This window comes from Phaethon aethereus (assembly GCF_964289735.1).
Source record: "Phaethon aethereus genome assembly, chromosome: 13".
In the NCBI taxonomy this organism is placed as follows: domain Eukaryota; kingdom Metazoa; phylum Chordata; class Aves; order Phaethontiformes; family Phaethontidae; genus Phaethon; species Phaethon aethereus.
This window is the reverse complement of record NC_138589.1, coordinates 19,695,940-19,719,931: the sequence shown is the minus strand read 5'-3', so window position 1 is coordinate 19,719,931 and position 23,992 is coordinate 19,695,940. Positions and strand designations below refer to the sequence as shown.

The 23,992-nt window shown below is 47.2% G+C and overlaps 1 protein-coding gene across 2 annotated transcripts; it reads right to left on the bottom strand.

Moving 5' to 3' along the window:
* Positions 1-310: 310 nt before the first annotated feature.
* On the bottom strand, positions 311-23,893 carry LOC309409370 (hepatocyte nuclear factor 4-beta-like; the record flags this gene model as incomplete). 2 transcript variants are annotated; one of them, XM_082005506.1, is made up of 10 exons in its annotated part: positions 311-447; positions 1,481-1,594; positions 2,256-2,492; positions 4,270-4,422; positions 5,242-5,329; positions 5,875-6,030; positions 7,838-7,944; positions 15,072-15,166; positions 17,027-17,231; positions 23,779-23,893. In XM_082005506.1, the coding sequence occupies 10 exons, from the start codon at positions 23,891-23,893 to the stop codon at positions 311-313; spliced, it is 1,407 nt and encodes a 468-aa protein (XP_081861632.1). The 2 variants fall into 2 exon arrangements, with proteins under 2 accessions (XP_081861632.1, XP_081861633.1); XM_082005507.1 differs by having other exon boundaries at positions 17,027-17,198.
* Between the last annotated feature and the right edge of the window lie 99 nt (positions 23,894-23,992).

The window sequence follows — 23,992 nt, the reverse complement described above, 5'->3', positions numbered from 1 at the left end:
CACGCCGAGCGAGGTGATAACAAATGCAAACAGAAGCCCTGCTCCAAAGAGCTTACAGTCTTGGTCCCGCTGAGGAGAGCGTGATCCCCGATTCGCTTGTGAATTGAGGGTGACGGCGGTGGGCAGAACCACGGGGAGGCTCCTGCTGCAGGCTGGTACTTGGTGCTCGACTCACGGACGGCAGAGAGCGTGACCGACAGATCCGGCTACAGGCGGGGGGTTGCTGCGCTTTGCCTCTGCAAAGAGAAAGGGCCCGTTTCACTTTCAGCACCGTTTCCACATTGCTCCCAGCTTCTCCTTCCACCTCTCCCTATAAGATCTCCTGCTTAGGTATGGCTGTCTGAGGCAAGAGCTGCGCTACGGTGTTGGGTCCTGCGCTAGAGCCTAGTTTATAGTCTTCACTGCCTGTGCTTGTAGAAGGAGATGGAAGGGATGTTTCAGGAGATGCTGTAGGAGAGAAAAGAAACAGGATTAAAAAGGGACTTGGACACTGTTCAATAGAGCAGTGCCCAAATAAAATCAGCAAACCATCCTATAAACCAAGGAGCAGGAGCTTGGGGGACTGATCCCAAACTCAGGCATGTTCTGGCATATTCTTCCTTCCTGCTTTGTGATGAGGCACAGGGTGGACTGATAGGCACGTACCAGTTCTTCTCAGTATTTTGCACTTGGGAAATGTCCCCAACTGCTTTTCAATCCCATCTCTCCTTGTCAGAGGAGAGCTCAACCTGCTGGCCACTGTACTTCGCTTACAGAGCACAGCATCTCTCTAACCTTCCTTGCTGCAATGATGTGGCTTAAAAAAACTCAGAAAGCTGACACACGTGATGTCAACATTGATATAGCTGAGAAACAGCAAAATATGCTGCAAGAGATAGGTGATCGTAACTGGCAGAAGGAGACTGTGTGTGCAAGACGTTGTGCTTACAAGGCAGTGGTTGTTAAATTCCAACTTGTTCTACTTTTTGGGGTTTTTTTTTAATAGCATGGTCCATTTGCTACTACAGCAGATAAATGCCTTAACAAATAAATAGCCATTGCCTAGCAGCAGTGCCCAGAGTGGTTGAAGATGGTCTTGTATTCAGGTCAGATTGTGTTGTGGTTGACAGCAACCAAGACACTTTACGTGGGGAAACTCTTGCCACTAATAACTGCGTGTGCTTCTTTGTGGTATTTCCCAGTGCTGCCCGCATTCCTAGAAATACGCTGTCACCAATCTGGAGTCTTTTTTTCAATCTTGTGATGTTTAGTAGCATCTCAGAGTCCCCCCGGATTATGCTATTACGTGAAAATCTCAGCTCCTCTTTGGAAGCATGTTTCCAGACTGCCTAGTAAAGGAGGTCAGCAAGTGGGGCTGCGAACTCCGATTCAAGTGTAAAGCTTAAAGGTATAAATAAACCTAAAGGTCTTTTTCTTAACTGCTTCTCCTACCTGGTCCCTTCATTACGCAGACACTGATAGAGTAAAAATGTACACGTACGGTCTGGAGCGGTGTGAATCACAGAGCTCATGTTGCTTGGGAGGACATGTCCTGGCAGCGGTTCCAGGTTGAGGTTGGGAGGTCCTGACTGGTACTGGAGATCAATGGTGGTTCCTGCAGTGGAAGTGGGAAAAGACATCATTCTTTGCATAGTTACCGAGAAGCCAGACGCTCTGAGCCAAATCTCTTTTTTTTTCAGAGAATGTGGAAGACCTCTGTGGGTGGGGGTTAATGTCCTGGCTCATCTTTGCTTCCTTCCTGCTCCGGCTGTCCTCTTTGCTCTCAGCCTTCTCACTGTCTAGGGGCAACCTCCTGGGATGGCTGGGGTTTCAGCTAGTAACTGACTGCACTGTTCATCTGTCTCCCTGTGTGTCCCAATTCCTGCTCGTATCAGGGTTTCCCATATAGTTATAACTTTTGCCTATCGCTAGGAAAAAATATGTTGTCTTCTGGCAAACTGCATCAGTTTGATAGGTTGTGTAAAATGCGAGTGCCCTGCTGGTGTGAAGCACCACAGAGTGTACCCGTTTCTATAAAACCGATCCTGGGTCAGATTTTCAGAGATAGGCTGGAAAGAAATGGCTTGGGCATTGGTCTGGAGTGAGAAGGACCCATGTTCAAGCTACAATTCAGCCTGAGCCTTCACTTCCTTCCTCCCAAGACCAAGTTCTCTCTACCAAAGGGCCTCCAGAAAAGGACACAAACCCAGTTATGAAGTCCTGTAATGACCTTGAAATAAAACAACTCTGCTGCCCTTTCTCAGCAGGGTTCCTACCTCCCAGCAGCATCTCCTGCAGCAAGCTGTCAATCCTGGCCACACCAAAGAGCTTCACGAACTGGACTTGCTCTATCATCTGCCACGTGATGCTCTGCAGTGGGGGCAGCAAGAGGAGGATGTCGCTGAACCGGCCTCGGGAGTCATACTGGTGATCGTTGATGTAGTCCTCCAAGTTGACTTGGACCTGGAAGCGCATGTTCTTCACCTTTCCAGGCTCGCTCAGGCCTTTGCAGTCTGGGAGGGGGAAAAAATGAACATAATTGTTGGCCTGTGTAAGCAAAAATTGTTACCCTCTCCATCAGGGCCTGTAGAGGGAAAAGGATGAGATGCCAGTGATCCTCTGACAATTATCTCTGAGTCTCCAAGTTTGTCTGACAGATGAGCATCGGGCTGCCACTATTAAGTATCTCACATGCCATAGGCTATTTGAGGGGAAATAGCAGGAAAATAAGAGCTTGTTTCAGATGGATGTATCTGGCTACTGCCATCAGTGAAGAGGAAGGATTTAGAAGTTGAACTATATCTGTCCTTCCAAGGAAATGGCCTGAAATTTCCCTCTGAAAACTTTGAGTTGAACTACTACCACTAAATCCACACAAGTGTAGTGCCTGCCTGCTGCACCCGCTGCAGCACCAGATTCTTGTCTTGATTTCCTGTCTTTGACCTGTGGTCGATCCGTTTTTCATGGACCACTGGTCCAGTTTTGCTTACGCAAATAAACATGCTCTCTGGGCAGGGTGAAGGATTTACAGCTTTACTGCCTCTCTTGCTATCTAAAACTGAGATTTCTGGCTCACTGGACCATTTCCTTCACTGTCTACAAAGAAGCCATAAGCACCACATTTTAGGGATCATCATGCCAAGAGATGAGACAGAATGGTTAACAAGTTATTGTCCATCAGCGTGGAACTGCACGGACATGCCTACTTCTTAGCACGAATGAATTTCACTTCTGTAGAGCTTTGCACTTCTTCCTTTCAGATGAAATCACAGCGCCTCGCTGTTGCAGTGGTCTAAATCAACTAAATCTAAATCTAAATAAAATCTTTGCTGAAATAATGGTCAGTCGGGAAGGTAATTTGTCAAACTCGGTTGGATAATACCACCCTTACTCAGGTTTGCAGCAGGCTCTTTAGCGAGCCAAAGTCCAGGATGCTGGTAAAACTCCAGTATCTCGATTTCAAATCAGCGAACACAGCAAAAAATAACTATTTTCTCTATGCTAATAGATGCCAAAGAGAAAAGGGCATTCTTCTGGACTTGGGATTGTTCCACCATCTCTTCTCCAAGCTACAGGGCAATACACACTGATGGGACTCACGCGTTGTGACAAGCGGAGGTGCCGAGCGTGCTGTGGGCGTGTAGAAACAGGAGTGTTTGGGGGTAACAAACAGGAGTGTTTGGGGGGAACCTGGGCTGAGACAGAAACCTCCGTGGCTGTGGAATGAGGAGACAGCAAAGGTTCAAAACAAGCTTTTTGTTTTGTGTTTCCCTGTTCTCCACCCTGCGAGGATCAGCCCTGCCTTCGGTCGGTACTGGCTGCCAGCAAGATCCGTTAACAGACACCCTTGGTATTTCTGGGTACTCCGACCAGTCCAGCTCTCCACGGTTTTTAATGCTGCTTTCTGAACTCCGACGGATGCTCTGCACCGCTGCTCGGTTGCCTCGCTTTGCTTATGCATAATTCACTATAGGCATATATGTCCTTAATAGTCATCTCCTCCGTTTCAGACTGATGGGCTTTCCTGAAGCCAAAAGCCACGGAAGCAGCAAAACTCCTCTAGGACCTGCAGAGTCTTGCACATCGGTCTGGCTGGACTCACTACTTGCTAAATACTGAAGTGTTCCGGAATAGGTCACGTCTAACACGTCCTCGCTGCGCCGCTAAGTACTGCTCGTTATAGCAGGGGCAGGGGGAATGCAGAGCTGCTGCTCAGGGCTTGTCCTGGTGGTTGGAGAGCCCTCACCTGCTTTTCAAGCCCCGTGCTCGGCAATCCGGACGGAAGCTTACCTGGGTCAAAGAAGATGATGGCTTTAAGGCAAGCATACTCATTGTCATCAATCTGGATGTCCCGCAAGGGCTTCACCAACTCGTCCAAGATTCTGGTGGCTACACGAGCAATTTCCAGTTCTGGGCAGTGCATTGGGATGATGAAGTCATTCCCTGGGGACACAAGACAATTCTGGCATCAGATTTTCTCTCTAGCTCTGTGAGGACAAGGTCTCACCCAGAAGTTACCCCGGGGCATGTTCCCAGATAGTTCCTGTGTCCATGTGCAGCAGATTTCCAGTGTGCAGCTTGATACTCAGATTCATGGTTGAGAAGCAAGCTGTGGATTTTGTTCTTCGGTCCTTAATTGCCTCGTTTGCACGTGTTGGTGCACCCACAGTGTACACAAAGCCTGCTCCCTGTTCTGCTCTGGTTTACCCTCTGTTATACCTAGCATCTGTTTGCAAGTGGTGTTACATCTTTGTTTTAAAAAACAAACCACCAAAAACAAAGTCCCCCCCTCCTTCTTTTCTTTCATGTGTGGCTTTCAAGGTCAGTATTCTCATTTTTCCAAGAATAAAATCACCTGTGGTTTTGGTGGCAGGGAGCTACATGCAAAGGAAATACCTATTTGCACTATAATTTTTAATAGACCTTTCTGCTAAGCTCTTAAGCACTGATACCCAAATACCTCATCGCCTGTGTCCTGGCAATTCCAGTTACAAAAACAAGGCAACACAGTTTGAGATGCCATTTAAATATTGGAGTTTTTCTCATCCACAATTTCAAAACAGTAAGGGAGCAGTTGTAAAAGTCCCAGTGAATTTTCTTGCTCCTTTTTACACTCCTCCCGAGACCTTCTCAAGCTCTTAGTTTCAAGCCAGATGTGCAGACCATGCCCAGGAGTCCAGAGGGGATTTCAGGCAAGCAGAGTACTTGGCAATGACTCGTGTGTGCGAGTTATAAAAGCAGGAATGAATTTCCCTACTGTACCTAATAACAGAAAATCGGTGTATGGTATGGACCGCTTGGCTACCCCGAGGAGCAGGTGTTCCCCTGCGTGGGCTCTGAGCAAGGCAACCTGGAGACGGCACAGAAGAAAGAAATTACATTACATTTGAAAAGCAGAGAACGGAGCGATGAGCTGTTGCTGTTTCGATTACGCCAAATTTGGTGTTTCTTTAGACATGTCAGATCTACAGGGAAAATACTATTAAGAGCTAGAAATTGTTAATATATCTTCACTTTTCAGAAGTGCTACATTTATGGCAAATTAAATACAAAGTTGTTTTCAAATGAAAGAGCAAAAAGCGGCTCGAGTAACTTGAGTTCTCAGCAAATAAATGGCTTTTACATTCCACTATCAGGTATCGATAAGGGAAACCCAGTCCTTTTCGACTGGGTCCTTGTGCGTATTCTGTGCAACTCTATTACATTTCTGGGGATTTTGGCTGCTGGACTAATTTTGATCAAACCCTTGTCCTTTATTATCCTTCCTCTCCTGCTAGTTTCTTACTCTGCATAGGGTGATCTATACGTTACTGTCAGATTCCCCTGTTGAAACATACGGCTGGGAATTCCTGTGGAAGTTGGTGGGTTTGCAGGGAAGAAGCATTTGCAGCTTACCTGGTCGTCAAGTGGGAGCTCACAAAACGCCGGGATGTATTTTGCCCATTCCACCAGCACCAGAAGCTGCTGCTTCATGGATTCACACACGTCATTGATGGTTGCGACCTTCTTCATCGCGATGTCTGCGCTGTGCGCCGGACTCAGTGACGAATACTGAAAGAGAAACCACCCGTGTGCACTGGGACCAGGTCAGTGCTGTTTTGCCATCCTCGACAGCAACAATTTATTGGTAACATGAGGAGCCTTCACGGCCATTGACCTCATCAGGTCATTGACAAGACGTTTGCCGTTGTGGTTGCACACTTATTTGCTCAGCAGTGTGTACTGTCCAACGTACAGCCCACGGTGAAGCCTCCACGAGGTGGTGCTCGGTCCCAACAGACACCCCTCCCTCCTCCACCTCCTTCCCAACTCTCCAGGCTGGTTTAGGACAAAATCTGATTAATCTTTCCGTTCCTAGCAGTAGCCAGGAGCACTTGGTCTCAGCTTCCCATCAATCACGTAAGCCAGCCAAATGCACAAAATGCATCCAGCCTTTCTCCCCCAAGTTGCTGCCTGGGACACAAAACACCCGTTTCAATCTCTGAAGAGCTGCATGGAGGGGAGAGGGTTAAAACATAGTAATTTTTGAAAAGGAAGCCGATGCATTGCTGCATGTAATATGCAACATCTGGACCGTATGTTTCAGTGGAGAAAGGATATTTGCATAAGAATTTAAAGGACGAGCAGGGTGAATTCGTTGTGGAACATGAAATAAGAAAGCAATCAGCGTTAGCTGAAGCCCAGCGATTTTATTAGGTTTATTTTTCTCCCCTAAAGTTGTTGCCCTGGTAAAGAAGTTACAAGAAAAGATATAATCAACCATGACGGGAACATTGCGTTCTGAGCCGGACAGAGTGTGCAGCAAGGAGGGATAAACTTCTTCATGAGGTGCAGTGCGTTTTTAGGGGTGCAGCGACAATTTAGGCTGGGTGCAGCGACAATTTAGGCTGGGTGCAGAGGGGTCCTGGGGTCTGCAACATCCCTCAGCCCTGGGATTGCAGCTTTGCATCTCACACACCAAAGGCTGCAGCTGCTCCTTGCAGGACATGTTGTCTTGATAATGCACCAAGGATTTTTACTGTCTGCTTTCGGGTATCTCTAATGCGTTTTCTTCCCTGTGGCTTTGTGCAAGAGCCATCCAAGGACAGAAAAAGATCCAGCCCTGGGTGGTTTAGTGGGTTCATAACCCAGAATCACAGAATCACAGAATCACTAAGGTTGGAAAGGACCTTCAAGATCATCAAGTCCAACCATTAACCCAACATCACCATGTCCCCTAAACCATGTCCTGAAGCGCCACATCCACACGTTTTTTGAACACTTCCAGAGATGGTGACTCCACCACCTCCCTGGGCAGCCTGTTCCAATGCCTGACCACCCTCTCGGTGAAGAAATTTTTCCTAATATCCAATCTAAACCTCCCCTGGCACAACTTGAGGCCATTTCCTCTTGTCCTGTTGCTGGTTACTTGGAGAAGAGACCAACTCCCACCTCACCACAACCCCCTTTCAGGTAGCTGTAGAGAGCGATGAGGGCTCCCCTCAGCCTCCTCTTCTCCAGACTGAACACCCCCAGTTCCCTCAGCCGCTCCTCATCAGACTTGTGCTCCAGACCCCTCACCAGCTCCGTTGCCCTTCTCTGGACACGCTCCAGCACCTCAACGTCCTTCTTGTAGTGAGGGGCCCAAAACTGAACACAGGATTCAAGGTGCGGCCTCACCAGTGCCGAGTACGGGGACACGATCCCTGCACGGCTCCTGCTGGCCACACTATTTCTGATACAGGCCAGGACGCTGTTGGCCTTCTTGGCCACCTGGGCTCACTGCTGGCTCACGTCCAGCCGGCTGTCGACCAGCACCCCTATACAGAACAGCTGAAGGCCACGTAGCGGTTTGAAGGGCCGTCCCCCCATTTCATACCTGCTGCGCCATGGCCTCGGCCTGAGTGAGCACGTTGATGGAGAGCGAGCCGTTGTCCTCGTAGCTGCTCCTGCGAATGCTGATCCTGTCGCGCTCGTTCTGCACGGCTGGAACGAGAGCGAGCAGCGGTCGTGTTAGCAAGAAACCTCCCGCGCCGCCGAGGCCTGCTGTTCCCCGTGGTCCCCAGGCAGGAGAGGGTTGGGGCTTTAGTGCCTGAAAGGCCCCCCCTCTCTTGTTGGAAGCTGGAATAAGATTAAACGGGCTCTGGGGCAGGGGAAAAGCCCACCACGGAGACGACCGAGCACGGGAGATAAGGCCATTCGGTGTCCTGAACGGTTAACAACAGTGCCACAACGCGCCTTGGACATGCTGTGCCCGCAGCGGAGTGAGGAGCAGCCCTGGCCTTTTTGCAAACAGAAAGGCATGGCCATGCCACGGTGAATTACAGAAAAACACTGATTTTTTGAGGTCCATTCCACCCTTTAAGCCATCTTTTTCCCTGAAGCACAAGAATCCTCTAGCCCCACGGTCCATCAATCCTGCGTGTTGAACGTGAGGGATTTATTGCACTTCAGCAGCTTGTTTTTTGCAGCACAGGCTCCAAGAACTGACTCACCTCCACTGCAGCCATCAAATAAAACAGCAGCAGAGAAAAAAGCAGAATTTAGGCTTAGAGCAACCTCGTTTTCAGTGTTAGTTTCTCCCCCAAGCCCTATTGCCTCCCTCCAGCAGCAAACCAGCCCATGTGGGGCTGGAGGAAGGAGCCTGAACACGGGCTCAGTGTTTTCCTGACAGATCGTACGTCTTGGCTACGTACAGCTCGGAAAGGCAGTTGTCAGGTCCTCAAAGCAGGAAGATTTAGCATGTGGTAGTAATGCAGCACATCCCTCCTCCTTCATACAGCAATTCCAGGCTCCTTTTGGTTTTATTTAGGGGGAGTGATTCAGACATAGCTGTCAAAGCGCAGCTCGCTCGGTGCGTTAACCCCTTGGAGGTGAAACAGCGTGGTTTTTTCTCAAAAGCGGCCAGTGGAAAAGAAATTTCCAGCAAAGATTTTTTGCAGAGTCAGCGAAATCAGTTCACCATCACTCTTTCGAGACTTGGCCTTGGTGCTCGCCTTTAGAGCAAGCATCACCCTTTGCACGGGGCACGTTCCTCTGAACTCAGGCAAAAGGAGGAGACGTGGGCACTGCCCCTCATGCAGGGTGGGGAGGTGGGTTTTTTGTTAGCTCAGGTCCAACCACTGCTGTGTTTTCCTAACCGGCCTCTGATGAGAGGCCAACAAAGTGAAAGGGCAGAAAACAAGCAACAGTGACAAAAATCAATATCTCCCGTTATCGGCAAGGGCATAGTATTTATTTTGTAGGATTTGGGGCTTAGCCTTGCCGTCAGCTCGCTGCTGAGCTGCGTGTGCTTGGGGGATGTGCTGGGGTCCAGCCGCCAAAGCCATTTTGCACCTCGGAGCCAACCTTGCGTGAGTGGGTACCTCGATTTGTAAAAGGTGCAACACACAGACATATTACTGGAGCCTTTTCAGGCTAAGGGTACTACACAGAGGCAATTAGATGTCAATTTAGAAGTAAAAACAACTATAGCCTTTGGGAGGCTCTGCAACCGACCTTGGGCAGCAGCATACATCACCCAACGCATGGGAGCGGTGACGGAAGATGCTGTTCAGCTGTGGGGATCCCCACCAGTTTGAAGGCAAAGGTGGTTATAGGAGCCATCATTTCTGATTAATCTTCAGAACAGATTAACCCTTCACAGCTTTTTTTGGCACGCCACAAAGACGAGCAGCGTCTTGCATTGCGTAGAAATGCGTAGAAACAAGCCCACCCGAACCCACGTCATCGCTGACGTCTTTGGAAAGTCCCCACCCAACCTTCTATGCCTGGTTTCATATCAGATGCTCCCCGAAATAGCTCTCGGGGGGTGAGTGGGCTCTTTTTGCCCACTTACAAGAAAAGGTGCAAATTTTGCTTTTCCAGCCGAGTCTTATTTTACATCCTACAGATGCAGGCAGACCTGATCTAGTCCCCAGACCTGGTCTAGTCCCCACTGACAGACTCCTTCAAGAGGCTTCAGCCTGTTTTCCTCCTGGGTCCCTTTATGACACATATTTCAGTGCTTCCCTCATGCTCTGATAAGCTCAATCTTCAAGTGTAAGTGGATGGTACAGACTGACTTTCTCAAGGTGATTCGGGTGTTATCACTGAAAGCACCCAAGATGCGATGGAGTTGGATACAAAGGGGAGTTAATGTTTTACCTGCCACAAAATTAATCTGTTACTGTGTGGTAATTATATTGCTATATTTATTGTGCTTGTAAAAGGGAAGGGATAGGTCACTCGTGGTGAGGCATCGGGAGTGCTCGAGGGGTGTGCTGGCTCTCAGGGTGCTCAGGCTCAGATGTGATCTGGGCTTTGCAGTCAATAAAACTCAGCGACCTTGCAGGAAGGACTAAAATCCCAGTGCTGTATCCCGCTGTCTCCCAGGAACTACTGTTCCCAGTATGTGCCTGGCAAAAGCTTTGATACCCTTTTTCTTTCCCCTAATCCTGTCCTCTGCACGGTGCTGCAACCCCCGAAGCCAGTAAACCCCGTGAAGGGCCACTGCCGCCCCGCACGAGGGGACGTCGGCGAGAGCAAGTCCCCGCGGTGCTGCCGGCCGGGGATAGCCCCAGTTTTCCCGCGGGGAAAGGGGCAGCAGGGCGGGATGGTGCCCTCATCTCCCTCTGGGGAATCGTCCCCAGCCACGGCACGTCCCAACCGCGGGACGCAGGAAAAAGACCATATTCTCCAGCTGACGTAGAGGAGCCATCGGAGGGGTTTTGTCGTTCAGAGCAAGCCGGGACCCTCGTGCCACGAGCGCGCCGAGGATGCCGGCAGCCGGGCGGGCTGCGGAGCACGAGCGGCGGCTCTCGAGCAAACAGCGGCGTGTTTGTGAGATTGCAACAAACCCGCGTTTCCCAAACGTTTTGTCCTTGCTGCCTTGCCACGTAGGTGCAGAGCCTGTGACGGGGAACCTCCGGGGAGCCCAGTAACTCCGGGCACCCCAGTAACTCTGGGCACAGGCATCGATTGGGAGGGGACGACAGCAAACCAGTAACTTTCCATGGTGACTGCAGAGGTGAAAGCCCTGCCTGCGTGGGAGTTACCGTTTCCATATTATTCCACCAAAGCCATCCTTATTTAATGCTGACGGGGGTGGAAATGCATTAATAAATGGCATAAAGAGAGCGCAGAGGGGCGAGTGCCCCAGCGTGGTGCTGGCCATCGCCGGTGCCCACAGTGTTTCTGTCTCCGCTGATAGATTTACCCCTTCTGCTGCCTGTTTAATTTATATGCACAAATAATTTTTTTCCCCAAGGTACTTCTGATTTTGTAGGTGTGGTATATTTTATTTACAAATAAATCCCAATAGTGCATACACATTTAATCCTTTCATGGTCTCTTGGCCTGATTTATGACTATCACAAAGTAGAGAAAAGCCTTTACATTTTCCATCCCTATTTGCAATAAACTGCAGTCCCAGCCTTCTAAAAGCTGGCAGAAGAGATGTGCGAACAAAAGGTATGAAACAAGATAGAGGTCCTGTGAAACACTAATAAAAATGTCCTATAAACCTGGCCAATTTAACAAAAATAAATAAAAAATAACCTCAAATCCTCCCACCGTGTTGTGGCCATAAGTGATACTTTAATTCTTTCAACTTCTGCGTAAGACTAAAGGAGTTCATGTACATTCATAAATTAAAGGGGATGAGAGGTTAAATATTAACCCCTTTTTTTTTCACCAGCAAACTGAATCCTGACAGGTTTTCAGACGCTCAACTCCATATGAGTGGATGACCTGGCTCATTTGAAAAATCACACCCTGCTAATTTATTCAAGGTTAAAGATGATCTCAGTAAGATGCTAAGAACAGTATCCTACTGTTTTCTTTGGGTGTTTAAGTATCTGGTGCATTCCTCATCCACTGATGCTGTAGTGACCAAAAACCTGTCCGGTGGCATTGTGCAAAACGATAGAAATTGAACCTTCTCCTGTGCAAAGAGAGAAAATCAGAGAGAACAGCCAGAAAATCCCCCAAAGACCCAGACCACCCTGTGGCACAGCCCCAGCCTTAACCACAAAACAAGAGTAAAGGAGTGAATCTCCTGTAAAAATCCTAAATCCTGATCATAGTGGAGTTTCAGGACGCAAGAAGGGGTTTGTGTTCAAGCGAGCCTTTTCCTCTCCCCTCATCCCAGCTGTAATGATTGTTTACTTGTAGTTATTTAAGTGAATTATTGATATCAAAAATGTAATTGGGATAGGAGTGTTTCTGAATGAGCTAATTTCTAGGAAATCTGGGGACTGGATTTTCCACAAGACTCAAGTGTTGGCCCGTTCTTGCTCTCGCTGGCGCCGATGGAACCTGGATTCCATCTCAATGCACAAGCCTGGAGCCGTAGGGCTCATGCGTGGGTCAGTCCTGGTCCTTTCCAAAAGCGGGATCGAATTCAGAGTGTACAAACAAGACAATCTGAAGGACCCTACTGATGCTTCTCTCAACAATCTCTGCCCAGCCACCCCAAACCCATAGTGAACCTACAGCCTGACTTCACTGTGCTCCCAGGGCCAGCCCGTGCCGAGACCCTCAGCCCTGCACCTACGCTGCTGCCCCTATAGACGGTCAGTGTGAAGCTGGCTAGTAGTTGCATCATATGGCCTTTTCTCCAGGCAGAAATTTTCCTTCTGCCAAGCCAATTTCTTAACCTCTAGAATTGTTTCCAAAATGGGGGGGGAAAAAAAAAAAAAAAAAAGAAATATCTAAATGTGTCACATCATGTCTTACAACACAGGACTGGAAAAAAAAAATCCCTAGGGATCCAAAATTACAGTTTATCAGTTAATTTTGCTGGGGAAAAGCAAGTTTTCCGATATCGCACAACCAGCTGTCGAGCCGGGGGTCAGCGGCACGCGGGGAGAGGGCAAGGGTGACACAACCCTGCTAATCCCACCCCAGGTGTATTGTCACAGACAGGCTGGGAAAAGGGTCGTTTCCAGCTTCTTCCCCTCTGCGGTGAATAAACAATGCTATTACCACACCCTGGAAAGTCTGATGGCTGCTCGGTGGGCTGGCTGAAAAGTGGCGTGCCAGAGAGTGGCAGACTCTTGCGTGCCAGCGCTGCGACAACGGGACACGGCGAGCGTGGACGGCACAGCTGTGGTCTCCCAGCAGGAACTGGAGCACGCGGCCAAAAGATTTTGTACAAACGTTTGTATCTTCCTAATACTGCTCTATCCCAAGACACGGCTTCTCCTTTTTCCTAATGCTTCACAATACCGTTTAATATTAATCTAGAGCCATCCTAAAGCAAACAACTGTGTTCTTTTTGTGCACACAGTTGTGCAAGAAAATTTCTTTCACACATGCTTTGGATATAGCTCTGGTCAGCTAAACTAATTTCTGCAAAGCAGTTGCTCAAGGTGCTTTAAAATCTTCCTTACCAAACACATGAGCGGTTTGTGAGCACACAACCTGACTCTGCACTCATAAAAAAGTTTCAAAGAATGTGACTATGTGGAACTTGAAATGAGTCATCTTCCATTGAGCTGCAATCAATAACGAAGGCAAGAGCCAAGATTTTATAACTTTTACCATAAAACCAATAAAAATCATGCTTCAGCTCAAAGAATGGAGCTGATAACCAGATTTAGGCCTTTCCAAGCTGTGGAGCTTGCTGCATTGGCAACTGGCTTCATCCCCATCTAGAACTGACCAGATCAGCTTCGGTTTGGTCTTTATTAATTTGAGGGTTATTTTTTTTTCCATCTGCTGTATTTACTCCATTTCTCCTAAATTAAACCAGCAGGCATTTTTGCTACATCCATGACTTGTGCCAAATTTCAAGACACCCTTGTTCTTCAGGAAAACATATGGTCAGAAGGTTGGAAAGATTTTTTCATCACCAGTGAAATCTTACGAATTACCAGAAATCAGTGACAAGTTTCCCCTTGGTTTCAGTGGGACCATGATTTCACCCCTTGGGTGGGGGATGTTTAACTCGGTGGCGTGGAAAGAAACTTTGGAGTTCCTTTCAGCTCCCTCATCCTTTAGCTGTCAGTGGGTTGGAAAATGGGACAAAAGAAGGGTGAAGAGTGTTGAAACCATCACCCAACTACCTGCACGACAGGGGGATGTACCGTCTGTTGTGGGTTGGGCCCCCACTTAGCTTAACACTCAGTGCACAAACGCAGTCTCTGCACAGAAATCTTGGGGTAAGTGAAATAATAGTGAAAATTTAAAAAAAAAAAGTGCAATGAAAGTCAACATCATTGAATGCTCTCCCACTATGCAAACACTGAAGGAGTGGGTCAGAAATGCTGTGATAGGTCCCAAACCTTCCCAGGGAAGCTGGCTGTGGGGAGGTGAGGCACAGGTTAACAGAAGTGGGTTTCCTCTTGCTCAGCACCAGGCACTGTAACACTTAGTATTTCCTTTAGTGCATGGGAAGGGCACCTCCCAAGGGTCACTAGTACCCAAACGCTCTACAGTGCTCCACCTCCGTCTTAATACAGCCCATGTGAGGGGCATCAAAAGGCATCAGCCACTGGATTGGCCCTTCAGCACTCGTGCTAGTAGTGGCTCTGTAGTCATGCCATAGCCACCACAGGGACAACACCACCAGAGGGTTCGACTCTGACTCGGGTCCCAGCTTGGGGGACACAGAAGTCGGCTGCCTCTGTGCCCTGGCCACGGAGGAGCATCTCTCGCACCGTAAGGCATCGTGTTCGCGCTGCACCTTGCCCTAAGCGTTGCACCAAGCTACACGAGCATCAGCCAAGGCAACCGTCAAACACTGCTCTGCAGCAGTCGACTGTTGGCATTTATGACATTGAGGATGGCAGGTCCTCACTGAGATTGTCACAGCTGGGATTAGGAGTTGCACTAGCAGGTATGTAGCACTTAGAGACCAAATAAACCCTGAGGAAACCCATCCCTTTCCCAGTATAAAAATATCCCAAAATCCCAGCCTTCCAGGACGGGTGAATACTGTTGCAAGGTGCTCATTGAAATTCCCACCTGATAAGATGGGAAACGGGGCTTTCAGCTACAAGAAGACATCTCTCACTGCGACACAAGCATCACCTCGCCGTGCCAGGGCTGCCGCTGCTCTCCGCCATGCTCTGCAGTGGGAGCAGGGCCAGAGGCAGCAGCAGGCAGTTTTTAAATGTCTCTGTGCCTACCTTCTTTCTTCATGCCAGCTCTGAAGCATTTCTTCAGCCTGCAGTACCTGCACTGGTTCCTCTTGTCTTTGTCTATCACACACTGTCGGCTGAACCTGCGAGGAGACGGGAAATAAAACATGGAGCAACCAGCCTGGCATCTGCACCCCACCCTCCCCAAGCAACCCCAAATACAGTCCCAGACCCCACTGAGCTATGCACTGCGTGAACCTAGAGAAGAGCCAAAGGTTTGCTAGAAATGGATTGAATCAACGTTGGCTTGGCCCAGTTCCTCGTCTTCCCCACCGCCGTTCCTGCCAGCTGGGAGCGCAGCGCGTTCAGACCACCCACCCTGCGAGGACTGTGATGGTTTTGGCTGCGAAAGCGTGACTGTGACTCAAGTTGCGCTGGTGTGGGAACTCCATCTCCCACTTTCAGACAGTTACTGGGTGTTCAGTGTTGGGGCTTGCCTGATCCTGCTTGTTAACACTGTCCTGCTTTGAGTAGAAAAACTACATTATGGACCACAACCCCTTTTGTGTCTGCAGCCCAGCTGTGAGGCACGTGGCTCCTAATTCCTATTCATTGCAATGGGGGCTGCTCAAGGGGTGGCCCACGTAGACTTGGCAGCTCTTGCCACGGTGGGTGAAGTGATGGAAGAGGAATCTGCCACGCAGAGAGGAGCCGACGTGCGTTGCTCCGGGACCATCATCAGGTTGTAAAAGCTGAGGCACTTTCCCAGACTGGTAAAAAGCCAAAGGTACAAAGGCCCAAAGACTTTCCAAGGAATTAACTTCTGCGATAAACAACAGAGCTGCAAGCTGGGCTAACGGCACGGCTCACCAAATAAGGATTTGCAGACAAGCGAGCATTTGCCATTTGCTTGGCTTCGATGCTGTGGATCTTCCCTGAGCTGCCAAATATCACAAGGTCATGGATCCCTGGGGAGGGGCAACAGCCCCACTCCCAGAAGACTGACAGCTGAAATTTCAAAGAAATCAGTAGTAGCTGTTGCTTCCTCCTGCAGGGATGGGCAATGTTGGGGTGGACGCTTGCGCTCACCCTGGGTGTCTTTCATGGCTGGTGTGCCCTGGAGTGATAAGGACCCCAGGAGAATTTTGAACAAACAGGATGACTCGCGTTGCAAAAATCTGGAACGCCCTTAAAGGGGGAAGCGCTCTGGAACAGAAAGAAAACTTCCAGGTTTTAATTAGAGATGAAGGGCTTGAGTGTATTCAGGGTTTTTTTTCCCCTTCCTCCTGTGCTAAAATAAACACCATTTTTCTAAGGTCAACCAAGATAGCTGCTTTATAATTTATGGCCTCCTCCTAGCAAAAAAATTCTCTCAAATGTATACCTGTGTGCCAAAGTGGACGTGAATCATCGCTGGTCCGTGCTCGGTTCTCAGAATGGTTGTAAAATCATCAGTGATATGTCAGCAGACATAGCTTAATGTATTTCAAAACAAAAATGGAGCAGCTGTGGGGGAGGTGGAAGCTTTGGAGGTGACAGGCTCTTGGATGCTTGCTGCTTTTTACCAGGAAAATCAAGAAAGACTGCGTTTGAGATGAAATCTCTGGAACTTTGGTCCTTTGCCACATTGGATTTCCCTTGCTGGGCTGTGAAAGGTCATGGTGTCACTCCACACCCAGAATCTGTACTTACGTATTATACACACCAGTCAAACCTCAGGTCTATAAGTTTCCCTTGATTTACACCGTGGGGAAAGCAGTGACGGTCAACTTGCCAAATGGATTGCTCCAAGCCACAAAAGGTGTCAGGGTCCAAGATGAGATAGGACTTAGTTTACTCCTTGGCTACCTGTCGTCCAGCCATAAACTAAGCTGCAGTGTTGCCGTTGGTAACACGATAATTCAGCATTTGGGATAGGGGCCCCGTTGTACAACCTGATCTCCACCCCAAATTAGTTACAGCATCAATAAATTGCATTTGTTTATTGCAGAAAGGGCAGGTACCTGCAGGAATAGACGTGGTTCTTGCGGACGCTCCTCCTGAAGAAGCCTTTGCAGCCGTCGCAGCTGGATGCCCCATAGTGTTTGCCGGTCGCCCGGTCCCCGCAGATGGAGCACAAGGAGCCGATGCCGTTGGTGAGCAGGTTGGTGTTTGCCGATTCGGCTGCGATGGCCTCTGCGGGCAGAGAACAGGGACCATTAGACCCTTCTGTGATGGAAAACAGAACCAGCTGACAGCAAGCTGCTTTTTTCAAGCAAAGCATGCCCTGAGCCAGCCCCACACACAGGTGTGCGCACGCAGTACGTGTTGCTAGTAAAGCCTCCAGATTGAAGGTTGTGCTCTTCTCAACCTCAGCTGAGAGCAGCTCAGTTGCTTTGCTTCTGGCGTTGGTGTTTTCCCTTGCTTCAGTGAACAGAGAGATTTCAAGCTGCATAACCCAACACGCTCATGAGAATTTCACAATTACCACTGCTTTTCTTGACAGATGCAGAGAAATGTTACCTGGATGTGAGATACATGCTTATGAGGGACGGGGAGCCACCCTCGGTTAGACATCTGGAGAAGGTGGTTCAAAGCTGGTGCCCACAGAAGACTGCGGGAAGAATGTCATTAACTTGAGTAAACAGAAAGCAGAGAAGAGACAGCAGAGGCAGGAAGGATGAACTACTTCATGCACGACAGAGGTGTTGGAGGTAAAAGGCTGCTCTTGAGGGTCCTCTGGAGCTGGAAGACAGAGGCAGCAGGTCCCACAGGGGTCACTTTAATTCTCCTAAACCTGGTTCCTGCTTTGAACTGTCCTCTGAAAAGACACATTGCTTTCCACTGGAAAGCAATAGAGGGGTTCAGGAAGATCGACCTTCTAAATTAGGGACCTAAAATTACGTCATATGAATGTCCTCTGTCATGTCCTCTGTTCGCACCCACTCATTTGGGGCAGGAATAGCTCTGCCCCTGCATGGCCTGTGCATACACTCCTGGAAACTCCCCTTTAAACTTCTCCCTTGGCCTTAACCACCAGACACGCTGCCCTCTTAATCCTCCTAATTTGAGGCACAGCTTGAGGAAGAAAAAAAAAGAGGGGGGGGGGGGGAAGGAGACACTTGAGAAGATGCAGATGACAGTGTTTACATCTTGCTGAGAGAAGGAACGTTTGTGGAGGCTGTCCTGACCTAGGCATTCGCTGCAAGATGCTTTTATGAGTTTGTCACACCTCTGGGAGCACGTTCTTCGCTCCAGGGGGGCTGATCTCGTGCTACAGTGACCTTGGCAAAGGCTCTGGGACCGGACGCATCCTGCCTCGCAGGAGAGGCGGGCAGCGATGAGAAAAGCTCAGCTGCTCTTGCATTGAGCAATGACAAATCTTAGAGAAAAGTACTCAAAGAGGAGGAATTGGCATCTGATCTGGACAGAGGAAGTTGTCTAATGCATAATGCTTAAAAATAGCTTTGGGTAATCCCAAAATCACACACAACACATATATATACAGAGAAAGAGAGAGAAGGTTATTTTTGTATATGAATACACATCAAAGTTTCTAGTGAAAATATTTGCCATGCAATGAAAATTGTAATCAAAAGGGAAAAAAAAAACCACCCAACAATAAAGCTTTAGGTTTTTTTTAAAAAAGGAAAGTTTTTTAGCTAGGGCTAAGACTAGAACATTTTTAGGTAATACTTCACAAATGCAAAGGTCAGAGTTCATTTCAGCACCTCAAAAAACTCTTCTGATCTCTATTTCACCTTCTAACATATGGTTGAATAAATAAGTAGGTTGTAGCAAGATGGGAGCAACATGACAAGAAAGAATGACAGCATCAAAATCCTTCTGAGGTCATAATGACAGGAATTGAGATGTACCTTTTCCCGAAATCCATGTAAGATGCTCCCAGCTCTGATATTTGTCAGTAAGTGGCACTTGGGTCCTTTGGGAACATTGTGCTTAATGGCGATTTAATGGTAATTTACATTGATTTTTATTTTTTTACATTGATTCTTAGTTTTATTTTGCTTGATAACTCAGTATTAAATGAGCTGTACTAAAATACTCCTTCAAGGGTAACTACTGGTAAACATGTGTGCGTCTGCTGCTCCAGCTATTTTTTTGGAGCAACATATGACCATAAACAAATGCACCAAGTGTGCTGGATTCCATTTAAAAAGTTGCACAACAAAAATAAAGATAAGGCGGCCAATTTTCTCTTTGCTCCGCTCATGCTTTCTGTGCTGCCTTCAGAGGAATTAAGCCAAGGTCATACAGTTTGGGTCTCCAATGGACCCTTCATCCTTCATCTGGGTCCAGATTGCAAAATGTTCCCTGATGCTGGAAAGCCTTTACTCACCAGAAAAGACTTTTTTTCCCCTTATGTGAGTAGGACATGTGAGGAGCTGCTTGCTGATATAAGGAAGAAATTAATAATCTGGCCTTAAACCAAGGAGGAAGGGCCATCAGCACTGAGCACGTGAGGGCCCACGGAAGTTAGCAAACCAAATTTTGCCCTCACTTGTACCCATGAAAGCACAAACAAACCCATGGGCTACAGCTGATTGGATGGCTCTGTTAGGACAGATAATAGCTAAAAGTTCAGTCCCTCTGAGGTAACCACGTGTCCTTCTCAGCTTGGTTGGAGGTGAACAGAGATTTAAAAAAAAAAAAAAAAAAAGAAAGGGAAAGCTCTAAGCCAGTATGCTAATTATGATGATTAATTTTAATTACAAAATCCTGTCACCAGCTGATGATGAGTTCCAAATGAGAATTAGCTCAGAGAAGAGCAAAGGCACAACTTTTGTTGAATTTCGCATGCATCAGAAGGCTGTTCGATGTGGCTTTCAAACCTACCCAGTATTTGGGGACTGAGCACTGCTAGGGAAGGCAGAGGGAAGCCAGGATCCCTGCCCGCACAGTTGCCTGCCTGTGAAATCAGCTGAAAACTGTAGACCATGTACTTCAGTCCCGTCTGACACAAGACGATAACCTGGTCAGAGCCTCATCCAACACGTCGTGCCTCTCTGGAGGGGTTGACTACCTGGAGCTCGGCACCGCACTGAGATGGGCTCGTGGGCTGCTAGGATGGATCTGGTCAGAGCCCAGCTGGCTCACAACAACTGCAACAAGCTCACAACTGTCCTCACCACCCTGGTGAGAGGTGCCCAGCGACATCTATCCGTTATAGACACTCGTCACCGTGGTGTAACAGAATGGTCCCTAATTCATGTCACAGCGTCTCTGAAGTTCCTCCTGGAGAGATACAGCTGGTGACATTCTCCAAGCAGAGACTGACACTGATCCTGTGTGGGTCCGAGGCTGAGCTGAAGACCCGTGTTGTGGCCAGACTCCTCACTAGGACTGTCCCAGATGTTCACTGGCAGAAAAATCGGAAGTTTCAACCACCTTTTGTGAGTTATGTGTGAGCAGCATGCAGATTGGGAACTACAGCCTACCTAACGCCGATGAGAGTGTCCCAGCGGCTTCACCAACTTTGGGGGTCAACCAAGCTCGCAACTGAAATGCAGACAATTTTTTCTTACCTACCGCCTCTGTACGTAAGCCATTGCCAAACCAGGGCTGAAATGAAGATGCCAAGTCTTACAGTGGTAAGAAATGTCGGTGAGGATGCTCTCAGCAAGGATGCTGCCGGGGAACGGTATCTGGCTTCCATTCAGAGCTGTAGCTTGGCACGATACCTGACCCCCGCAGACCTCTCTGCTGCTTTTCCTATCCATTATGTTACTGGTTACTAAACTCTTCAAGGTAGTCCTCATCTCTTCTGGATGCACATCCTATAGGACTATTACCTTGCAATACCTTCCAGAATGGTTTTTGCTTTTCTCTGCCCAGAAATCCAAGCCAGTCTTGGTGCACGTAATTCGCAGCTAACAAATCCCCGAATTACACGTGCTGGACTAGAATGTAAAGAGACCATAAATGCAGGTTTAGGGCATGCACAGGCCGTCAAACTCAGTGGCCAAAGCCAGCGTTGCGAAAACTGTGCATACAAATGTCAGGCTGGACGGGGGCTAGCGCTGAAGCCCTGGCCATGTGCAGGTCAGCTGCTTTCTACATCAGCTTTTAGCAAATAGAGGGGGAGTTTTTGAGATATAAAACACAGCTTTAATTTAGTCTTCCCAAATCCTACAGTAGCAATGATGAAGAGGCCAGCCAGAAAGGCCAGAGCTCCTCGCAAGCAAGCATGCAGCTTGAAAGATGGTCAGGCACTGTCAAAATATCTTTGATGGCTTTTTCATGGTCTGAATTGAGTCAAACTGTAGCCGGGGCTGGCAACGGTGTTTCACCAACATTGTGCCAAAGTCCCAAGGATCAGCATGGTGTTTGAGTGCTGAGATGAGAGAACAAGCACCACCGTGGGAGAAAGTGTTTGCCAACACTCGCCTAAAGAATTAGTGCAATATTACAATAATGCTTCTATTTTAAGCAAAATGACAACTCTGACAAGAGCGTGAGGAAATGGGTATTAACAGCACATAAATACCAAGTGAGAATATGGCTTGTAATGCCAGCCAAGGTAAAAAAAAAACAAGTTTGTACCAAATGGGAAAATTTCTGCAGTTATAACACATATTTTATAAAGGAAAGACAGGATTAGCATTGATTTTTGTTCATTTCCTTTTGCAGTTCTTAAAAATTAAAACAGACAATTTTTTGTACTCCTTCTCCACTCTCATAATGGTTTCTATTCTTTATTTTGAATTAGTCTCAAAATACTTGGCAAATTATGGGCTACTTAAAGGTGGAAAATCCAAAATATATATCGAGGCAAATCTCAAAACAATAGCAGCTTCCTGAGGCAGAAAGCTTAGCACCAGCAGTGTTCCACATCATTAATCAGCCCAAAATGTTGATGAAATAATATTCCGAAGAAGGAAACAGTTCATTTTAAGAAAGCCTGACCTTATTTGAAAATATTCTAATTTTCACTTGAAAAATTGTTCAGAATGTACGAAACAGTCCTGAGTCCATTAAAATAAATATTGCACCACTTCCTGTTCGCATTCATTAAGAGGGCAAAACTGCCATTAGATTTAGTAGGAGAAATAATACAGAATAAACTTGCATAATGGGGAATTTACGGCTTAAAACAATACAGTATATTTTTAAAAATACTTAAAATGGGATTATTTCTTGATTCTAACAACTTTAAAAATATTTCTGAAACTACAGAATACCTGTGTGAACTGTTATTTTGAATTACCTCTGGGAACCGAACTCAGCTGGTTAGCAATATATTTCCATGCCTGGACATCTCAGGTCTTTTTTGAAGTTATTTTTACAAACTGTAGAAGAGGACACTTACCCAAGACAAACAAGCTAATTTCAAAACAGCTAGTTCCTGAGAGAACCGGTTACTCATTAACAGCTAGTCAAATAACGCAATACTGATCTAGATAAACTTCAGAAAAAACTCAACCTGTCAGTTCCACTGCATGAAACAACAGACAGCCCCCGAGAGGTTTTGATAGTTAATTTGCAAAATTATGTTGAATTTTGAGGAAATTTGTACCACTCTAAAATGTAAAAAAAAAAATGAAATCTTATCGTTCAGCAGCAAGTGACAAAGAGAAACATCTGTGTTAAATAACATTTCTGGAGTAGGATGGCAGATGGAAACCTTTCTGCAAGAATAAGAAATAAAATCCAGTCTATCTGGAGCTGGCAAAAAATAAATATGTTGAAAATCCTTTATTTGGGGACAGACAGAGATTTTCTTGAAGGCAACTTTATATTCAAATTTATTTGGGCCTTTTAACTTTACTTGTCTCCTGACATCCCTCGATGCCCCACAATAATAAGTCAAATCATTTTATATTGTAGACGATAGCCCTACTGAAACTCTGGTTTCTTTTGATGAGATAGCTAATGAGCAAACGTGAGACCCTGAAAATCCCATCTTAATTTCACTAAGCTTCTTAACAAATCAAATGAAATGCTGCCAAAAACTCTCCAAAGGCATTGCTGACGTTGGAATCTCATTCGGTTACACGATTGGTTTCATGCTATATGACTGAAATGTCCTTTACTTTTCACACAGCGAGCAGTGAAATTTCACAGAACAGTGTTCGCTTTACGTCAGAGTACTTTTGACTACTCAAAACCTAAATATCACGCAATACGCTTTATTGCTGTGAACAAAGCGGAAGTCTCTGCATAGAAACACTCACGCCTCACAGCCAAGTTCTTTGTGTGCTATAAAAGGCTTTTAGACCATTTTGGTAGCCAGAAAAAAATATAAGGCAAGTAACGATTTGGATATTGCTTCTCAACCTAAGTACCTGGGAACAAGTTAAATTGGGCACATTGTGTATTGCCTGAGTAACAGACGAATGCCATTTGAGACAGCATTTTTTCCAGGGATTAAATATGAACCTAAGTCATACGTGGGAAGGAAACACACATTTTAAGGAAGAAATAGTGGTGATAACTCCTCTCATAAGTCATACAGGGGGACAATCCTACGGTGTGCCATGAAGAGCTCTACCAACATTTGCAGTACTTTGTGGGCTCCTCAGGACATGACGCTCAGCCCACCAAGGAAAACAAAACTCAAAATAGGACCGGCAAGCGAAGGGGTCCCATTTCAGCCGAAACACAGCTGCAGATGCCACAGAATTTGACCAGGCAGCTGCTTAAATATTACCCCTTCCACCCTTTGCCCCACACCTCCTACCTGCCTTTCCTAGGTGTTCAGCTTTATAACAACGGTAGTGGAGGTTATTCAAGAGGAAGCAAACAGAAATCTCACCGGTGTTATTGGGGAGCACCCGAAGGTTGTCAAATTCCAGCATGGTATATGAGGAGTCCAAGGAATCGACGTAATCTGGCATATCCATGTCCATGATGGACTGACAAAGCTTCATTATTGCTTGTCAACAGCAAGGGAAGCGGCAAAAAACAGCCCTGCTGTCAATCACGGCCAAGGTTTCCTCCACAAAGAGAGACACCCCAGCCCTTTTGAT